Here is a 21,289-nt window from a genome sequence, read left to right on the forward strand (position 1 = left end):
GAACCTCCTGCGGAAGGGAGAGAAGGAGGGAGCCGGGAACTTTTGTGTGGAATGGAAAAGGAGCAGCCTCGGGCCCTGGGAAAAAATGAGCTCCTATGTATGCTGAGCATGGCCTTCTCTCTCATGCTGGGCAGGGGTTGGCAAACCACACTGCCCCTGCCATCTCTCAGCACAGGGGAGGGCCAACTGAGGTGGTTACTCTGCATTTATATTGTGAGATTCCTCCAGGGAGTAGATTGCATGGAGGCCACGGAGGACTGTGTTATAGAAATTAGAGAGTCAGGTGTACTGAGGAAAAGCACACAGAGCCAATCTTCTGTTTCCTTTATCTGTAAGCAATTAATAAATCAGTCAGTGGTCTTTACTGAGTGCTTATCTTATGCAGAGACCTGTATTAAGCCCTTGAGAGGGAACAATACAGTTGATAAACATGATCTGTGCTCTTGTGGAGCTTAGAGTATAATCATAAGTGGTATGTATTGAGCTTCTGCAGTGTACAGAATACTGTCCTAAGTGCTGGGGAAAGTAAAATAGAATTAATAATATTGATAACAATTGTGATATTAGTTAAGCACTTACTATGTGCCATCCACTGGGGTAGATACAAGATAATCAGGTTGGCCACATTCCCTGTCCCACATTGGGATCACCATTTAAATAGAAGAGAAAGCAGTTAGTAAAACCCCATTTTACAGATGAAGAAACAGGCACAAGTAATCAAGTGATTTGTCCAAGATCTCACAGGATGCAAGGAGCAGAGCTGGGGGTAGAACCCAGGTTCTGTAACTGCCGTGGTGCTCCCCAGGGATTGTATTAGTAGAAACGATCCCTATCCTCAAGGAGCTTACACTCCAGCAAGGCTGGGTGACTTTGACTTTGCTGCTCGCCTCCCTCCTTGTCTTCGCCACACACCTCACCTCGTTCCTCATTATTCCATCTCTCCTCCTACCCAGTCTTCCAAAAGAAAATAAGCCTATCAGACATTGAGAAGCAGTGCGGTTTAGTGGCAAGAGCACAGGCCTGGGGGTCAGAGGTCATGGGTTCTAATCCCAGCTCTGCAGCTTGTCAGCTGTGTGACTTTGGGCAAGTCACTTCACTTCTCTGTGCCTCAGTTGCCTCATCTGTAAAATGGGGATTAAGACTGTGAGCCCTACCTGGAACAACCTGATTACCTTGTATATACCCCAGCACTTAGAACAGTGCTTGGCACATAGTAAGCACTTAACAAATACCACTATTACTATTATTACTATTATTATTATTAGATTCAAGAGAGGGAAAACAATCACAGGACAAATTTCATTAGACTCAGAATCCCACTATCGGAATGTGGCCTCCAGAGGCCATCCAGTCTATCCCCCTGCCTCCAAGATAGACAAACATGCTGACCCTCTGTAGCTCTAAGGCATTGTGTCTGAGAAGATTCTTGAGTACCGCACCCTGCCCTCCTATGGATGTTTTCCACCCTCACACACTGGGGACTTTGAGTAAAATGTTTATTCATAATAATTACTGATGACTTCCTGGGTTCTCTGACTTTCCTGGAAACTCACGCAACAGGAGGTAACAGGCTTTAGTGGGAAGGATTTGAGTTTCCTACTCCGTCTGTTAATCTCTGCCTCTAGCCATTTGGAGAGTGGCCCGAAGGATAGGCAAGACACAAACCATAATTCTGGTGAGTCTCGTGAGTGCTGCCCAGAAAACCCAGAAATGCCCTTTCGGCTCAGCTTTCATCAAACTAGCCTTATGCCTTTTTTTTCTTTCAGTGGGATTTATTAAGTGCTTAGTATGTGTCTGGCACTGTACTAAGTGCTGGAAATGGTGCTCTCTGACTCCTTTCTTCTTTCCCTGATGAGTCCCACGCTGGGCAAAGCGGTGTGGCTTAGTGGATAGAACACAGGCCTGGGAGTCAAAGGACCTGGGTTCTAATCCCAGCTCCACCACATGTCTGCTGTGTGGCCTAGGGCAAGTCACTTAACTTCTCTGGGCCTCAGTTACCTCATCTGTAACAGGGGCTGTGTCCAACCTGATTAACTTATATCTCCCCTAGTGCTTAGAACAGTGCTTGGCACATAGTAAGTGCTTAACAAGTACAATAATAATAATGATAATAATTATTATTATGTGAATTTGTTCAGAGCAGAAAGCCAGAGTGTGGAGTGAGGGCCAATAGCTTGTTATGTCTCCTTATTCTGTTGTATTCTACTCTCCCAAGTGCTTAATACAGTACCTTTGATTGATTGATTGGTGGAGCTCAGGGTGGGATTCAGGGCCTGTTGATACAGACTGATCAAGGAGGTTGGGGGCTACAGACCCTCAAGTGGTTCCCTTCCCACCTCCATGACTGCTCCTTTAAAGGCTATTCTTCCTCCTCCTCTTCCAGTTGCTTCCCCTGGCAGAAGGGAGGGGCCTGAACTGGCATGAATTGGCACATTGAGGCTCTCCAAAGCTAGCGGCATCCAGGAAAGGGATTATTAGTGGACCATGATGTGTTTGGAGCCAGTTCTTCACCAACAAATTGGTGGTATTTATTGAGTACTTACCATGTGCAGAGCACTGTACTGACCTCTCTCCCACATCCTGCCTCTGGCCTGGAATGCCCTCCCTCCTCATATCTGACAACTAACTATCCCCTCCTTCAAAGTCTTATTGAAGGCACATCTCCTCCAAGAGGCCTTCCCTAAGCCCTCTTTTCCTCTTCTTCCACTCCCTTCTGTATCACCCTGTCTTGCTCCCTTTATTCATTCCCCCCTCCCAGCCTCACAGTACTTATGTACATAGCTGTAATTTATTTATATTAATATCTATCTCCCCCTCTAGACTGTAAGTTCACTCTGGTCAGGGAACATATCTGTTGATATATTGTACTCACCCAAGAGCTTAATACAGTGCTCTGCACACAGTATGGGCTCAGTAAATTCATTCATTCATTCAATCGTATTTACTGAGCGCTTACTGTGTGCAGAACACTGTACTAAGCACTTGGGAAGTACAAGTTGGCAACATATAGAGACAGTCCCTACCCAACAACGGGCTCACAGTCTAGAAGGGGTAAATACGATTGACTGACTGATATGTTAGGGAGAGTACAGCAGAGTTGGCAGGCATGTTCCCTGCTAACAAGGAGCAGCGCTTAAAGCTTGCTGAGGTACTCATTCTCAGAGGGAGCACTGTGCTGAGGGGATTTTCTGGGACAGGGTACACAAGGAAAGCAGTGATGCCCGGGAGACCCTGAGCTCTGGGCCAGTCCATTGAAGCCCACTATAGAGCAGGACTTGGAAGGCTTCCTGGAGCTGGCCACACTAACCATTAATACACCCTAGCCTTTATCCTGACTGATTTTGTGGAGGGAGCAGGGCACCAGGGCAACTGTATAGCTTGGTTGTGCAGCTGACAGGGAGAAGTGTGTGTTCCGTAATCATTTTCTCCATTGCTGTCAAGCACTATGGGTAATTGCTTTCACTCCACAGGGTCCAGTCACCAGCCTAGTCCCCAGGGACAGCGTTCAAGCAGGTGGCACTTTTCAAATGCAATTGTTGCACCCTTTGTGAATTATCCAAGAGTGGCCAATCAGCTTCCCCACAGATGGTCTCTAGCCAGGAAGCTGCCAGCCCAGCACTGTAGCGGCTTGACCGTGGCTCTGTCCATGTCCTCTTGGGTCAAGAAGAAGCAGAGTGTGTAGATTCCAAGCTTCTTGAAGGCCAGAAGTGGGTGTCTTGCTTCTGCTTCCTTCTCCCAAGTGATTAGCACAGTGCTAAACATTCAGTAGGTGCTCAGTAAATGCCAATGATTGATTGAGAGCCCTCTTACCACACCATGCCATGCCTGTGTCATAGGTGTCTTGGTAAGGGTCATGGTGGCTGTTGAAAAATGGTGTAACCTAGTGGAAAGAGCATGGGCTTGGGGGCTAGGATTCTAATCCCAGTTTTTGCCTCTTGCCTTCCGTGAGCCGTGGATAAGTTACATATCTTTGTGCCTGTTTCCTCATCTATAAAATGAGGATAAAACACTGCTAATAATAATAATACTTGTGGTATTTGTTAAGTGCTTACTATGTGCCAGCCACTAGTCCAAGCACTGGGGTAGATACAAGATAATTGGGTTAGCACAGTATATGTCCCACATGGGGCTCACAGTCTTAATCTCAATTTTACAGATGAGGGAATTGAGGCACAGAGAAGTAAAGCGACTTGCCCCAGGTCATGCAGCAGACAGGAGGAGGATCCGGATTAGAACTCAGGTCCTTCTAACTCCCAGGTCCACACTCTACTAGACAATGCTGCATCTTATTTCTCCTTCCTGTTTAGACTGTTCTAGACTGTGAGCCCACTGTTGGGTAGGGACTGTCTCTATATGTTGCCAACATGTACTTCCCAAGCGCTTAGTACAGTGCTCTGCACACAGTAAGCACTCAATAAATACGATTGATTGATTGATTGATTTAGGCTGTGAACCCCATGTGGGGCAGGGACTGTGTCCAACCTGATTATCTTGTATCTATCCCAATGTTTAGTAAAGTGCTTAACAAATACCACTATAAATATTATCATCATTATTAGTGGTAGTATTAATAATTATTATTATGATGACGTTCCAGAAGCAGTTCTGAGAGCCCCCACCTCCTTCTCTGGGACACCTGCTGGATATGAGGAGGTGCTCAGTGCTTACAGTGCTCTGCACACAGTAAGCGCTCAATAAATATGATTGAATGAATGAATGAATGAATGAGGAGGTGGCCCCATTACAGAAGGGGAGAGGGTGACCCAGCCATCCCAACTGTTTCCCACTGTTATCCCATTCTCTGGGTCCCTTGCCCATCTGGCTGCAGCTAAGACAGCAGGTCTGGGACTTCAGGGGACAGAAATTTTAACGTCACAAATATGAACGCACCCCCCTCCAGCTACTCCCCTCTCTCCCCTTCCCCCACCAGCTTGAGGTGCTCTATGAGACTTCTCCAGTCCTACTGCTTTGGTTCCAGGGAAACAGTAAAAAGGAGAGAAAAATGATTGACATGATTGAGCACTTATTGCTCTGGGCGTATCAAAATCTGCAAGTGATTCTCTCAAAGACAACTTCCCCCTTGGCTTTAGTCCCACTGTCAGCAGCAGCATCTTTGAAGTGAAGCACCAGTCTGCCTGTGTTTATTTCGGCTGTTCCTTAAGACAGAAACGGCTAACCCAGTCACACGGCAGAACAGGCGGGTGACAGAAGCAGGCTCCCCAGGGAGCAGAATGGCAGTTCCCAGCTTGTCTCAATGCTATGCCCCCAGGGGTTTGCCCCCTTCCCCAGGGACTCAGACTCCCCCAGGCTGGGCCATGGAAAAAGCAGAGTGGTTGCCCATGGCTTTCCTTGGGGGGCCTGAGAACTTTTTTCTTTGCCTACTCAGAGAGGCTCTGAGCCCACGTTTTACGAATGCATCAAGCATCTTCAATGAGCACAATCTGGAAGGAGGGATTTGTTTTCACTCCCTGTGGCCAACCCTGACTCCAGGGAACCATCTCCGAACAAAGCGCAGGAAGGGTAATCGGGGGCTAGTAACTGGGACAGGCAGGGTTTGCTTCTGGCATCCAGTGCCCAAGACATCAAACTAATCCCCTCTCTTTGCCCTCTGTCACATTCCATAGCCTGACCATGAGAGCCTGATTGCAGAGGGAAGTTGTGTGACTAGAAAAAAATAAGCACTGTGATGATGCAATGTGGCCTAGGGGATAAAGCATAGACCTGGGCATCAGAAGGACCTGGGTTCTAATCCTGGCTCCGCCATTTGTCTGCTGAGTGACCTTGGACAAGTCACTCTTCTCTGTACTTCATTTACCTCATCTGTTAAATGGAGATTAAGACATTGAATCCCATATGGCACAGGGACTGTGTCCAACCCGAGTTGCTTCTGTCCATCCCAGCATTTAGTACAGTTCTTGGCATACAGTAAGCACTTAACAAAAGCTATTATTATTATTGCCAAACTGAAGGAGGGGCTTCTAACCAGAGACCTGAGCTGTGAGCTTCCTCCTTGAGTTTACTGCTTGATCAGAGGATGGGTTTAAACTCTTAGCTCCATCCTTATTGATCCTCTGGCAAGTCCCACAGCACAGCAGATAGTACATGGGTCTGCGAGTCAGAAGGTCATGGGTTCTAATCCCGGATCTGCCGCTTGTCTGCTGTGTGACCTTGGGCAAGTCACTTCACTTCTCTGGGCCTCAGTTACCTCATCTGTAAAGTGGGGATTGAGACTGTGAGAGCCACTTGGGACAGAAACTGTGTCCAACTCGATTTGCCTGTATCCATCCTAGCACTTAGTGCAGTGCTTGGCACATAGGTAAGTGCTTAAAAATACCATTATTATTATTTTTATTATTATTATTGCTTGGCAGCAGCAGTGTGCCTTGAGTCCACCCTGGGAGTCAAGAACCATGCCAGGCGCTAGTAGGCTCGACCTTTGAAAAGCAGGAAAACCATATTATAGACACCAGCCTGCCCCAGGCTCAGATTGGGCTCAGACTGTGAATTCTTTGTGGACAGAGAATGTGACTTCCAACTCTGTTATTATTGTACTCCCTCAAGTGCTTAGTACAATGCTCTGCACACAGTAGTAAGTGCTCAATAAATACAATTACTGATTGAGGGCAGGGGTCAGGGGTTGAGGGCAGGGGTCAGGGGTTGGGAGAGTCTGTGTGGATCTTAGACACATGTAGCCAGGCTGGACTGAGCCCAGGGCAGTGTTTAAGCACTTAGGGCAGTGTTTAAGCACTTAGAACAGTGCTCTGCAAACAGTAAGCACTCAATAAATACCAGGGATTTTTTTGTTTTATTTTTAATAGTATTTATTAAGCGCTTACTATGTTTCAAGCACTTTTCTAAGCACTGGGGTAGATACAGTTAATCAGGTTGGACACAGTCCCTGTGCCCTGTGGGGCTCATAGTCTTAGTAGGAGGGAGAGTAGGGTTTGAATCCTTATTCTACAGTTAAGGAAACTGAGGCACAGAGAAGTTAAGTGACTTGCCCAAAGTCACACAGAAAGCAACTGGCAGGGCCAGAATTAGAACCCATGTCCTCTAACTCCCAGGCCCATGCTCTTTTCATTAGGCCACACTGCTTTTCCAACATGGTTGACTGCATGGGGTGGGTGGTGGTAGGTGGGAAGGAGGAGGGCTGGGGGGAGCTGGGTGAAGCTGACCTGCAGGTGAAAGTGGAGGTTAGCTTCCACTGCCAATGATTGATGTTTTCAGTGAATCAGATACCAAATCATTCCTTAAAAAGAATCAGCAGCTAAAGTAACTATTTTATCTACAATTGTCTTCCCTTTTGCCCTAGCAATGATTCTTTCCCTAACATTTATGGGTATTATTGAATCAATAGATAAGGGACTAGGAAACGCTTGGAATATAATAGATGCAAAATGGGTGCTGTTGTTTGAAGAAATACCTTTTTATTGGTATGCCAGCATTTAGCCAACTTAATCAAAGTTAACCTCCGGCTACTAAAATAGGAGCAATTGACGAAAAGTCAGGTACTGGTGGATTTACAGATACTTCTAGAAAGCTTAATTACCACAGATTCAGGTGCAGACTCATCTGCCTCTCTCAGCATTCAACCGCTCCTCTGCCCATTCCGTGTTTTGTCTGGGTGAGCAACCCAGGCAACCGTTGCCAGGTCAGAGAGAGGTGCTGGGAGGGAGCTATGTGTTGGGCTGTGAAGACGGAAGACAAAAGAATGAGAAATCAGATATCCATCAGGTGACTTCTGTACTAACTGGGCTCTCTCTCTCTTTCTCTCAGCCATGAAGGCCGATCGTAAGCGTTTAAAGGTGGAGAAGACAGACCTGATGAGCCAGATGCAGCAGCTTTATGCCACCTTAGAGAGCCGAGAGGAGCAGCTTCGTGACTTCATCCGGAACTATGAACAGCATAGAAAAGTAAGGCAAGCTGGGCCGCCCCGACACCTCGATCGGTCAGTCAGTCATTCATGTTTATTAAGTGTTTACTGTGTGCAGAGCACTGTGATAAATGCTTGGGAGAGTGCAAAATGATCAGATCTCTGAGCCCCCTTCCTCCACCCCTCCACCAGAACACCAGGGCCTTGGGGTCTTCCTCCCCCCTCAGCTGTCCTGAGGAATTCACACCATACATCTGTTAGGTCTCAAAGGTGGCAGATATAATGAAGGTAGTGATGGTTTTTTATTGAAACTCAACTGGGTGTGATAGGAAAGTACAGGAGAAGAAAAGAACACTTCTTTGCCCACAAGGAGCTTACACTATAATGGGAGAGAAGATGTAAAAATATTTTCAACTAGTGGAATGAAAATAATTAAATGTATAATTGAACGCACACATACATAGTCCTGAGGCTGGCAGGAAATAAATACACAAGACGTAGAGATAGCTGTTGGGTTGGTACAATTCAGACTGCTGGGAATTCATCGGAGAAGGTTTGCTGAAAGAGGTGGGATTTTAGGAAGGCTTTAATGGGGAGGGGCTGAAGTCTCAGTCTCGCTATTGGTCTGATGCTTAAGTAGGAGAAGGATCAGCATTAATTGAACACTCACTTGGTGTAGTGCACTGTACTAGACCCTTGGGAAGTACAGAATAACAAAGTAACATGTTCCCTGCCCACAAAGAGCTTTCACTCTAACAAAGAGAAAGATACAACTCTAGTGGTCATTTATTCATTCAATTGTATTTATTGAGCACTTACTATGTGCAGAGCACTGTACTAAGTGCTTGGGAAGTACAAGTTGGCAACATATAGAGACGGTCCCTACCCAACAATGGGCTCACAGTCTAGAAGGTCATTGGTCAAAATCAATAATTGAGTACTCATATACATGAATGCTAAGGAAGGGGTACTTAAGCCCATAAGGGCTAGAATTGGCTGAATAATAATAATAATAATAATAGTGGTATTTGTTGAATGCTTAATATGTGCTAGGCACTGTACTAGGTGCTGGGGTGGATACAAGCAAATTGGGTTGGATACAGTCCCTGTCCCACATGGTCAGTCTTAATCGCCATTTACAGCTGAGGTAACTGAGGCCCAGAGAAGTAAAGTGACTTGCCCAAGGCAACAAAGGAGACAAGTGGCAGAGACGGGATTAGAACCCATGACTTTCTGACTCCCAGGCCTGTGCTCTATCCACTAGGACAGGCTGAATGAAGTTAGCTCTCCCCTCATAACATTTTCGCTCATCTCCCAAGACAACCCAGTTTGCATGCTTTGCTTGTCCAATACCAACCTACACACTGTACCTCACTCCCTTTTCATTGTCAACCTTTGGCTCTTGCCCTCCCTCCAGCCTAACACTGCCTCTCCTTTCACATCCAGCCAACCACGGCTCTCCCCTTCTTCAGGTACCTTCTGAAATCACATCTCTTCCAACAGGCCTTCCCTGATTAATCCATTCATTCAATCATATTTATTGAGCGCTTACTGTGTGCAGAGCACTGTACTAAGCGCTTGGGAAGTACAAGTCGGCAACATATAGAGACAGTCCCTACCCAACAACGGGCTCACAGTCTAGAAGGGGGAGACAGACAACAAAACAAAACATGTAGACAGGTGTCAAAATCGTCAGCACAAATAGAATTAAAGCTATATGCACATCATTAACAAAATAAAAAGAATAGTAAATGTACTAAACGTTTTCCAATGGCTGTTAACACTGTCCAAATATTTCTTAACATAGTGTTGTGATGACCCAGCCAAGAGGAGAAAGCCTCAATTGTATTTTCAACACAGTCATAGATGTCTCTTAAATATCTATCATTTCCCCATCAACTACCACTTCAGCATTTCTGTCACTTTGGCACTTGGGTGCTCATTGTACTTATGGGCATACTTTATACCCTGTTGCTTCCCCCTACTTATAATGTTTTTAGGTGCCTGCCTGCTCCACTAACTTGTAAGCTCCTTGTGGTCAGAGAGTGTCGTTTTACTGCACTCTCTCAACATTTAGTTCAGCGCTTAAGTGCTCAGCACTTAGAACAGTGCTTGGCACATAGTAAGCACTTAACAAATATTATTATTATCCTGTCTACAGAATAAGTACTCAAATACTACTGATAGACTGAGAGGATGATATGACTCAGGATACTGGAAAAACAGTAGGGGAAATCTTGTTGGAAGAGGTGACATAATTACCATTGTTAATAATAATAATGACTCATACTCACCCAAGCACTTAATACAGTACTCTGCACACAGTAAGCACTCAATAAATGCCATTGATTGATTTATTATTAGGAGGGCTTGAATGTGAGGAGAGCTGTGGTCTATCTGATGTAGGAAGGGGTTCCAAGATGGGTGAATAGCGTAAGAGCGAGGGCAGAGGTGAGAGAGTTCAGTGAGGTACAGCTTGAAAGTTGGCTTGGGAGGTGTGAAGACCGCAAGTTAGGGTGTAATAGCAGGTAAAGTGAGCAGACAGGTACAGTGGGCAGATGGTGGAGGATCTTGAAGCCGATTGTGAGTTTTTGTGGTGTTGGTAAGCACTTACAATGTGCCAAGCATTATACTAAGAACTGGGATAGATGCAAGATAATCAGATCAGCTACAGTCCCTGCCCACATAGAGCTCACAGTCTAAGGGGGAGGGAAAACAGGTATTTCATCTCCATTACAAATGAGGAAATGAAGCACATAGAAGTTGAATGACTTACCCAAGGTCATGCAGCAGGCAAGCAGCAGAGGAGGGATTAGAACCCAGGTCTCTGTTCTTTTCACTAGGTCATGCTGCTTCTCATTTCTGTTCCATGTGAAGACACACATATGCAGACCATTAGAGGGTCAGAAAAAAGATGACCAGTTCAATTAATAATAATGATAATAATAATAAATGTTCCAGGCACTATTCTAAGCACTGGGGTAGATACAAGGTAATTGGGTTAGCACAGTATGTGTCCCACTTGGGGCTCTCAGTCTTAAACCCCATTTTACAGATAAAGTAACAGAGGCACAGAGAAGCAAAGTGACTTACTCAAGGTCACACAGCAGACAAGTGGCAGAGCCAGGATTAGAACCCAGGTCCTTCTGACTCCCAGGCCGGTGCTCTATCCCCTAGGCCACGCTGCTTCCCTAATTCCCTTTTCAATTGCCTAAAAGTTCTAGAGGTGCATTTAGATCCTCTGTTGTGGTGCAGGGAGGAATGCACAGTGGCAGGCTTTGGGTGGTTTGGAGCGGTCAGCACCAGCCCTGCACTCTCATGGTGATTAATCTTACAGCTTTCCCCCATTAGGGTCCCCATCTTTTCCCAGCCCCCCAATTCACTCCCCTCCGGCATTCACCGAGGCCTAGGTGATCTAGTCATCACTTCTTTCTCCAACACTGAGCATTACCTGCTTCATGTTATACTGGGGGCCTGGTTTAAGAAGCCAAAATCTGAACTGGGAGCTCTGAGAACTGTTCAGGCTTCACCAACTCAAAGCAGCTCAAAGTGCTGCTCTTATAATAATAATAATGGCATTTATTAAGCGCTTACTATGTGCAAAGCACTGTTCTAAGCTCTGGAGGGGATACAAGGTGATCAGGTTGTCCCACGAGGAGCTCACAGTCTTCATCCCCATTTTACAGATGAGGGAATGAGGCACAGAGAAGTTAAGTGACTTGCCCAAAGTCACACAGCTGACAAATGGCAGAGCTGGGATTTGAACCCATGACCTCTGACTCCAAAGCCCATGCTCTTTTCCACTGAGCTGCCTTTTTTTCCCTCCCTCCTCATAACAGCCCCCCTAGAATGGTCTTTTGGAGCCCCCAGCTCATTGTGGGCAGGCAATGTGTCTGTTTATTGTTCTGTTGTACTTTCCCAAGTGCTTAGTACAGTGATCTGCCCACAGTAAGCTCTCCATAAATACGATTGAATGAATGAATGACCCTGGAAGAATGTCACGCTGGCCCCTGGCTCCCCACAGTTGGTCTTGCTGGGGAAGTCCCGAAGTCCTTAGCCCATTTGCCCCCTGCCCTGGCAGACTGGTGGTTTGTGGTCTTTTTCCCTTCTAGACTGTAGCTCATTGTGGGCGGTGAATGTGCCTACCTACTCTGTTGTACTCTCTGAAGTGCTTCATACAGTGCTCTGCACACAGTAAGCACTCTATAAATGCAATTGATTGATTCTTTGATGGGATGTACATTCCATTCCCAGAATGCTTTGCGTAGCCTGGGCTTCTCACTCTCAAAAAGAATACAGACACTTGAAGTCCCATCTCTCTATTCATGGGGCTGGTAGGCACAAGGTGCTGACATTAAGTGAACAACCTGTGAAATCTGTGAAGAGTAATGGGAATCCTAGACAACTGGCCATTTAAACTTTCCGCATGGCGAATGCAGAAGAGCCTGTGCTAGAGGGGCATTTGGAGAGGCTACTCCTGGCCCTTGAAGGGGATTTTGACGAGTGGAGCACACTGTTTTCAAACACTCCCCACGCTGGAAAAAAATTCCTTTTGCGCTGGCATTTTTCAAGCCAGCCTCACCAGGGTACTGCAGCACTTCGCTGAAACTGAAGCAGCGGGGACAGAGCCTACATCCCTGCCTAAGTCTCCCACAGGTCTGGTCATTGGTGAATACATCCCGTTGGGCCTCTGAGATCTAGACTAAGCATGTTTGCCAGTTGTAGTTGATACAAAGTCGTATTCTTCATCGTAGTACCACTGACTGGGCTCAAGTGCTTCAAAGGCCACCAGGCTGTTTTGGGGGTTTTTTTAATGGCATTTGTTAAGCACTTACTGTGTGCTAAGTGCTGGGGTCAATACCATATAATCGAGAAGCAGCTTGGCCTAGTGGAAAGAGCATGGGCCTCAGAGTCAGAAAGACCTGGGTTCTTATCCTGGCTCCAGCACTTGTCTGCTGTGAGACCTTGGGCACATCTCAACTTCTCTCGTCTCAGTTATCTAATCTGAGAAATGGGGATTAAGATAGTGAACCCCATATGGGACAGGGACTGTCCCAATTTGCTTGTATCAACCCCAGCATTTAGTACAGTGCCTGGTACATAGTAAGCACCTAACAAATACACAATTATTATTATTATAATCAGGTTGGACACTGCCCGTGTCCCACATGGGGCTCACAGCCTTAATCTTCATTTTTACAGATGAGGTAACTGAGGCACAGAGAAGTTAAGTAAATTGTCCAAGGTCAACCAGCAGACAAGTGGCAGAGCTGGGATTAGAACCCAGGTCCTTTGACTCCTGGGTCTGTGCTCTCTCCACCATATAATGCTTCTTGTTTTAGCAGCCTCAGCTATTGAACAAGGGAGCATCCATTCCCCAGCCTTTGCATTTTCTTTGCTGGGTACCTGACACTGAGTAATTCACATTTGAAATCCAGAGGTCCCCTCCACTGGTTTAGAAATCATTCCGATGGTGAAATGAATGTCTCATGTCTCCAGGCTGTGGAAACAGCTGGTTGAGTGGGGATCGAATAGAAACCTGAAAGAAGGCACAGGGCCACGCCAGCTGGCAGTGGAGGCCATGGTCCTCAAGGGCTCAGATCCTGACTGTTGGTGTTGGCTGGGGGTCTACAAAAATTTCCCAGGACCCCCTGCTGTTGGGGAGTGGAGGGAAAGCAGGGAGACAGGCTTCTCAGGGAAAGTGCAAGAGCAAGCTGAATCTTGGCATCCCCTGGGAAACAAACCAACATTGCAACAGTTCTGCAATTTGCAGAGTGGATTCGGGTAAATTCAGGGATGTCTGGTAAGCAAGCTGGGAATTCTTGCCCACTCAGCCTCCCTCCTTGGAGCGGCAGGATGCTTCTGTAACAAGTCACTAGTCCAACATCTTGGCCTCAGGTTCCTGGGGGCAAGTAAAAGTAGGTCAAAGATGTCACTGTTGTTCAGAGGAGCTTAAAACTGGATTCTGACAGAGAGAGAAAATATCTGATGGACTCTTGGGGACCTAGAGTTAGAGATTGAAGATATGGTCTGCTGTCAGCCAGGAGAGAGGAGACCCAGACAAGGAATGGCACTTGGATCTAAGAAGTCATTTCCAGGCTCTGCCTTTCCCCTCCCCCTCATTGCTAATACCACTGGTCTGCAGCTCTAGGGTCCTAAGAGGTGTTCCCCAGGTAGGAAATAAAGTGTCTCCCCAGCCCCCCTCGGATGTGACTCCATCCAGCAAGGCCATATGCAACAGGGCCCAAATTCCTACCCAGAGAGGACTCCCTCTAACCTCGACTATGTCCATTTCCTCTCTGACTTTCTGTCTCTGTAGGAGAGTGAAGATGCAGTCAAAGCATTGGCAAAGGAGAAGGACCTGCTGGAACGGGAGAAGTGGGAGCTCCGGCGGCAAGCCAAAGAAGCCACCGACCATGCCACATCACTCCGCTCCCAGCTGGACCTGAAGGACAACAGGATGAAGGAGCTTGAGGCTGAGCTAGCCATGGTGAGAGGGTGCCTGCTTCTCCTCCTTTTTATCCCCTCCCTCCCAAGGGCCTCAGTGGTGGGAGCCCAAGGCTGAAAATGTATTCTAAATCTCAGCAATCTGGGGCTGGCCGGGGCTGCCACTCAGCTCTGCCACTCCCTCACTGGTCAGAGCTACAAGGCCCAAAACCAGCTTATTGGCTGGAAGCCAGGGGTGACTGCACTGGCCCTTTAGCAGCCCTCAACTAGACGGGGTCTCTTCCGCCTGTCCGGCCCTGCTGGCTGAATCAAAGGTGCTGATGTTTGTTGGCTGAAGGAGTCACTTCATTTGCCAGCTAAGATGAATTTGGTTCCGGCTGAAAAAAATGAACATGAGTTGAGGTCTCTGCCCTGGGAAGGGGCAGTGGGATGCACCCCTTACCCAGCCCAGCCTGGGCAGGTTCAGGCATTCTTTGTTGCAACTGCCCATTGGAGGAGTTAGGGACCCACTGAAGATGAGGAAGAGAGGTGGTTAGGGCGTCCAACCCTTAGGAAGAGATCGAACAGGCATAAACCCCAGAACCTGTGGGGTTTGTCCTCAACTCCTCCCCACTTCATTCTGGGTTTGCTCTGCCCTCTCACTTCTGCTGGCGTTCCTGTATATGGAATATGGCTCACCATACCCCAGTGTGACTTTTTGGGGGTGGCGGGAGATCTCTGACTCTTCCTGGCCCAACCAAAGTCAAGGAAGCACAGCAAACAGCACAGCAGGTTATGCTAAGCTTCTTGGGCGGGATAACCGCTGTTCACCCTATCTTCCTCCTACCCAATGCTGACATCTAATGGCCACAACGTCCCAGTCTTTTCTGGAAGAGCAGGGGCATTTAAGCGAGGTGGCACTGCCCCAGTGTTCTTTCCCACCCCTCTCCCAACCTTTCTTGGGACTCTGAATCCCTCCCTGTGGCACTGCCCCAGAGTTCTTTCCCACCCCTCTTGGGACTCTGAATCCCTCCCCTTGGTCCAGGAAGATAGGGAGGTCAGTACACAGGCACTGGCTTCTGGAGAGGCAATGTAACCAAATGGTGAGAGCTTATAGAATTGGGTGTCAGAAAACCTTGGTCAAGTTCTGGCTCAGCCCCTGGGCTCCTGTGTGTCACCCTAGGCAACTCCCAACCTCTGAGCTCAACTCAGCGCTTAGAACAGTGCTCAGCGCTTAGAACAGTGTTTTGCACATAGTAAGCACTTAATAAATGCCATAAAAAAATTCTCCAGGGCACTGGCAGGTGGGGATTTTTTTGGAGGGGGGGATTGGGGAGAGAAACACACACACAGTCTGTAGGATGGCAGGTTTGCTGCAGAAGGCAGGTGTTAGAAAAGTAACTGCTGCTCACTTCGGGTCCCTAGAGCTATTAGGACAGGAGGTCAGGCACCCTGGATTGGCCACACAGACCGCTGAACCACTGCCATCCAGGCATCTTGACCAGAAATGTGTGTTGGTCTCCAGCCTCTGGTCCAGTGCCACTTCTTGAGGTTGGCTCCCCATCTTGGAGAGCAACAGCTGGTGTCACAGAACAGAATACACAATATTTGACCCCCCAATTCAACGGGTCACCTTCCTGCTGAGCCTGATGCTGGGGGCATATCAAAAACTATCAGGGGAAAGGTACAGAGTGAGCCAGAGTTTGGATGGTGATTTTCCAGCCAAGAGTTGCTGTGCTGGGCTGAATGAACACAGAAGGGCCGGTTGGTTCCACCAATTCATAACCTCCAAAATGTTCATTCAGTGACACCAGCATAGTTCAGAAGGGAGAGGGAAAAGCCTCATTTTTACTTTGAGTTTTCCAGAAGCATTTTGGAGGACAGGTACTCAATAACTTCTGTCTTCTTTCCCTTCCCCCTCCTCTTGGTCAGGCAAAGCAGTCCCTAGCCACCCTGACCAAGGATGTGCCCAAGCGGCACTCGCTGGCCATGCCGGGTGAAACGGTTCTCAACGGGAACCAGGAGTGGGTGATGCAGGCGGACCTGCCCCTCACCGCCGCCATCCGGCAGAGCCAGCAGACGCTGTATCACTCCCACCCCCCACACTCCACAGACCGGCAAGGTGAGTCCCCCCATCCCCAGGCACCATCCCCAATTCCAGAGCCGAGGGCTTCCTCGAATCCCTCCTTCCAGATGGGAGAGAAGGCAACAGTGTCAGCAGGTAAAAGAGAGGCCAGTTGGGAAAGCAGTCTTGGCCCCTGGGGATGGTATGAAGCAGAAGCAGCATGGTTCAGTGGAAAGAGCACGGGCTTTGGAATCAGAGGTCATGGGTTCAAATCCCGGCTCTGCCACTTATCAGCTGTGTGACTTTGGGCAAGTCACTTAACTTCCCTGTGCCTCAGTTACCTCATCTGTAAAATGGGGATTAAGACTGTGAGCCCCACGTGGGACAGCCTGATCACCTTCTGGCCTCCCCAGCTTAGAACAGTGCTTTGCACATAGTAAGCGCTTAATAAATGCCATCATTATTATAAAGGGCAGGGGTGCAGTGGTACCCCCTAAGAGAACATGCCAGTGACAGGTCCATAAGTGTTTGGGACCTAAAGAAGCCCTAAAGATTATTGGGGTTAGCAAAGAGAGCCAGCATTGGGGGTTAACAGCAAGTTAGCTTTCTGGGGAATAGAACTAACTGTCCGTATAGTTTCCTATAGCAGCTGGAGCCACTATCATCAGTACCAGCTCCTGAATTATCCCCCTCTCCTAAACTTAGTGGTATTTACTGTGTGCAGAGCACTGTACTAAGTTCTTGGGAGAGTACAAGACAATAGTGTTGGTAAACACAATCCCTGTCCACTTGGAGCTTACAGGCTATATAGGGGTGTTGCAGTGGATTGATGGAGTACCACCAGGGCCAAGGACTACATTTTCCTGAAGGTGGGCTGATGATAATACCTGTTGGCTGCTGCCACTCCAGGGGAAGCAAGGGCCACAAGGAGAGGGACAGACTTCAAAAGGCCCCTGCAGCCTGGATGTCCAGCCCCAAGATGCCTATCTCCAGAAAAGTGCTCTCTCCCTCCCCCTCAATCCCACACACCTCCCCTCCCTCCCCCTTGTTACATAGTGCCCAAGGGGTGGCTATGTTTATGTTTAGGGAAGCAGTGTGGCTCAATGGAAAGAGCACGGACTTGGGATTCAGAGGTCATGGGTTCAAATCCCGGCTCCACCAATTAGCTGTGTGACTCTGGGCAAGTCACAACTTCTCTGTGCCTCAGTTACCTCAGATGGAAAATGGGGATTAAGACTGTGAGCCCCATGTGGGACACTCTGTTCACCTCGTATCCTCCCCAGAGCATAGAACAGTGCTTTGCACAAAGTAAGCGCTTAACAAATGCCATCATCATTATTATTATTATTTAAACTCTTACCTTCCCTAGTTTGATATTTAGAAAACATATTTGGTTACCTTGATCAATCAATGGTATTTAGTGAGCATGTACTGTGTACAGAGCACTGTACAAGTGCTTGGGAGAGTACAACAGAGTTGGTAGATCTAATAATAATAATGCAGCATGGCTTAGTGGAAAGAGCATGGGCTTAGGAGTCTGAGGCTGTAGGTTCTAATCCTGCCTCTGCCACTTGAGCAAGAGGAAGGGCAAGAGGCTGGGCCCCTGGGAAGGAGTGACCCAGTGAGGGAGGGAGAGGGACGTCAATATTGCTTTGTCACTGTCTGTTTCCCACCTCCAGCTGTCAGGGTGAGCCCATGCCATTCCCGTCAGCCTTCCATCATCTCCGACGCATCGGCCGCAGAAGGGGACAGGTCATCCACCCCTAGCGACATCAACTCTCCTCGACACCGCACACACTCTCTTTGCAATGTAAGTCCGGTGGGTTCTAGGCTCCTCCCTAGCCCCAGGTCCCCCATGGGATGCACCATGAGCTCTCCACCCACCCTTCTTGGGGAAACGTTGCCTCATTCGTGGCACTGCCCTGTGGGGGCAGATGATGGCTATTGGTGTTTGTTGAGTCTGACCAGCAACGGTGACCTGGGACATTTCCCTTGGGGGGAAGGAGCTCCTTAGGCGAGTTTCTCATGGGTAAGGTAGTCTTGGATGACAGGGTTGCCACACAGCGGTATGGGCACAAGAACTCTAGTTTGGTTCACTAATCAAATAAAAGGTGGCATCAAGCTGGGGGACCAGAAGGGGTCAAGAATCCAGACCCAGAGCCAGTCAGGGATGGTTAAAGGCTTCTCACCACTTTCGAGTTGGGGCTGAAGATTCAGGAGGAGCGGAATTGTGCCCAGTGAACTAAGTCAGGCAACTCCAGACACTGATTATCCTTTTTCCAGATGCTTAAAACAGCCTCTCTCCCATTTCAGACTACCAAGGTTTGAGAGGAAAAATATGTTGTGAGTGAAATAATTTGTAGGGCACTTGGATATTTTCGAAAGCCCTTTCACATTATATTCACATCAGCCTCATTTTACAGATGAGGAAACAGGGCGATAGACTTTAGGTGATTTGCCTGAGGTCACAGAGCGGGCCACAGCTAAGGTTAAAACTCAGGGAGTCTCTTGACTGCCAGGCCATTTCCACTGGTCCATGCTGCCTCTATGAAACCACTTCTGGTAGCAGTGCCTCAGTGCTTACTCTCCAGTGCTTACTCCATTTGCCCCCTCTCTCACTCACTCCCAAGACAGAAGTCATGGTAGCACCAGGTTCCCAACAAGACATAGCAGAACAACACTCCTCACACATGGAAATGAACCTCTTCCTTGGGGATGAGTGGCATTTATTTCTACAGGGAATATGAGATTAGTTAATGCTTTCCAAAATTAAGATGTCACCCTGAATAAACTGCTCTCTTTGGGTAAACAGAAGTCAGCTTGGTGCCCCACCAACACCTGCTGAAAGAAGAGTTGTGCATGTTCAGACCATTTTTGCAGTGGAGCTAGGTCCAGCTTCAGCATCCAGGACTAGAGTGGGTCCAGTGGCCTAAGGGGGCCCAGAACTGGTTGGGCCTGCCACTCTGCTAGATAGATTTCCCCATGAGTAATAGCCCTATAAAAGGGAAAGTAATAAGGAATGTGGATGACCATTTTTAAAAGCAGGTTGACACAACTTCACTGCAGGGCTGTCCTCCGTTTGGGTAACTGGAAGAGCTAAACGGGAAGTGAGGCATTTTGGGAAGCAAACCTTTAGATGGTGCCTTCTGATGCCAGACCACCCCTATACCAGTCCAGCAGTAATGGAAAGTGAGCTAGTCCCCAGTTTTGAAGGACAGACTAACTGTAGCTTCTGCTATAAGACCCTGCTTTCAGACACATGCTGGCCTGGAATCTTGCTCTGACCTTAGGGAGACACATTTTGATAGTCTAGAAGTTTGGAGACGCTTCCCCTCTTCCACTTACTCTGGTGGAGATTTGCTGTTCTCACCTGCTGAAGTGAAGGGACATTTCTGCCCAAATGGAGAGGATGGAATAGTAGTAATAGTGTGTGGGCAGAGCACTTTACTAAGCACTGGGAGACAGTATACAGGTGGGAATTAGACATGGTCCCTGTCCCTCAGGGGGCTCACAATCTAAGAGATGGAATGTAGCAGAGCAAGTATTATACGGACGAAGTCAATCCTCAGCTCATAAATACCTGGGTCCTGCTGCCCGTGGTGATTCTAAACCCAGTTTGATGGGCACTTGAGTCAAAGGTCATGAGAGCCAGAAAGGAGGAGGCTATTTATACATTAGGGTTCTCCCACACCTTGGGCTCCAAAATTCAGCCAGCCCCTGGTTGGTGACTTTTAAGGGTGGACAAGGAAACTGAGTTTCAACCCTAACCCTTAACGAGAGTAGCCAGCTCTTGTGTTGATGCCCCAGAGCAAACAGGCCCAGGAGTTGGAGAAGCCTCTGTTGGGTGTTCCCTGCCCAAAGGGGGCTGAGCCTAGAGCTGTGTTTTTGCTGTTTCAACTTATTTTGCCTCTTTCTTGTGATAGGGGGATAGTCCAGGACCAGTTCAGAAGAACCTGCACAACCCAATTGTACAGGTAGGAAATGATTCCCTCCAGCAGCTGCTGCCCCAAGCCAGTACCTTTGAAACTCCTCCCACCACGTGTGTTTTTACTCTTCCTGAAATTTAGAGCTTTGGTGATTCAGCTGAGCCTCACAACCTGTCATTAAAGTCAGTCAGGAGGATTAATAATTATTAATAATTATTAATAATAATAATAATGGCATTTGTTAAACACTTACTATGTGCTATGCACTGTTCTAAGTGCTGGGGTAGTACAAGGTAATCAGGGTGTCCCATGTAAGGCTCACAGACTTCATCCCCATTTTCCAGATGAGGGAACTGAGGCCCAGAGAAGTAAAGTGACTTGCCCGAAGTCACACAACTGTCAAATGGCAGAAGTGGGATTAGAACTCATGACCTCTGAGTCCCAAGCCCTGGCTCTTTCTGCTAAGCCACGCTGCCTCCCGATTACTGGGCCACTGGTGTTCAGTTAGGGGCTCTGAGGCTTGGAGGGTAAGTCAATCAATCAGAGATATTTATGGAGCACTTACTGTGTGCAGAACACTGTACTAAGCACTTTGGAGAGTTCAATAGACATGATCCAAGGACACATACACAGTAGATCATAGCCAGGTCTCCATTCCCATTACTCTCTGACATACAGCAAACCCTTCATTCATTCAGTGGTAATTATGGAGTGCTTACTGTGTTCAAGGCACTATAGTAAGCACTTGGGAGAGTACATGCAACAGAGTTGGTAGACATGTTCCCTGTGCACCACAAGCAGACCCACCTAAGTTAGAGCCCAGTCCACTCCTACTGCCCTGACCTAGACTGAAGAGAGGGAATCTGAGTTTCCAAGACCGTTAGGATCAGGAAGCCCCCAGAAGCCCAGCCTTCAAAAGCCTCCTACACTCTCCTGCCCAAAAAACTGACCCCAAGATTACAGGCTTTTCTAGGAGCTGACCATCCCACCCCAAGCCTA

The 21,289-nt window shown here is 47.8% G+C and overlaps 1 protein-coding gene across 2 annotated transcripts in view; it reads left to right on the plus strand.

Annotated features, from left to right (window-relative positions):
• The window catches only part of KAZN (kazrin, periplakin interacting protein), a 1,120,978-nt gene that overhangs the window by 1,025,030 nt on the left and 74,659 nt on the right, over nucleotides 1–21,289 (plus strand). For both annotated transcript variants that reach the window (XR_005451048.1, XM_038746129.1), the window contains exons 5-9: nucleotides 7,777–7,913; nucleotides 14,193–14,363; nucleotides 16,232–16,421; nucleotides 18,044–18,174; nucleotides 20,288–20,338. Coding sequence is in view for 1 of the 2 variants with exons in the window: in XM_038746129.1 (XP_038602057.1) it covers nucleotides 7,777–7,913; nucleotides 14,193–14,363; nucleotides 16,232–16,421; nucleotides 18,044–18,174; nucleotides 20,288–20,338 (680 nt within the window). In the remaining variant the exon portion in view is untranslated. The remainder of the gene's footprint in view (nucleotides 1–7,776; nucleotides 7,914–14,192; nucleotides 14,364–16,231; nucleotides 16,422–18,043; nucleotides 18,175–20,287; nucleotides 20,339–21,289) is intronic.

This window comes from Tachyglossus aculeatus, chromosome 5, assembly GCF_015852505.1.
Source record: "Tachyglossus aculeatus isolate mTacAcu1 chromosome 5, mTacAcu1.pri, whole genome shotgun sequence".
NCBI classification, from domain to species: Eukaryota; Metazoa; Chordata; class Mammalia; order Monotremata; family Tachyglossidae; genus Tachyglossus; species Tachyglossus aculeatus.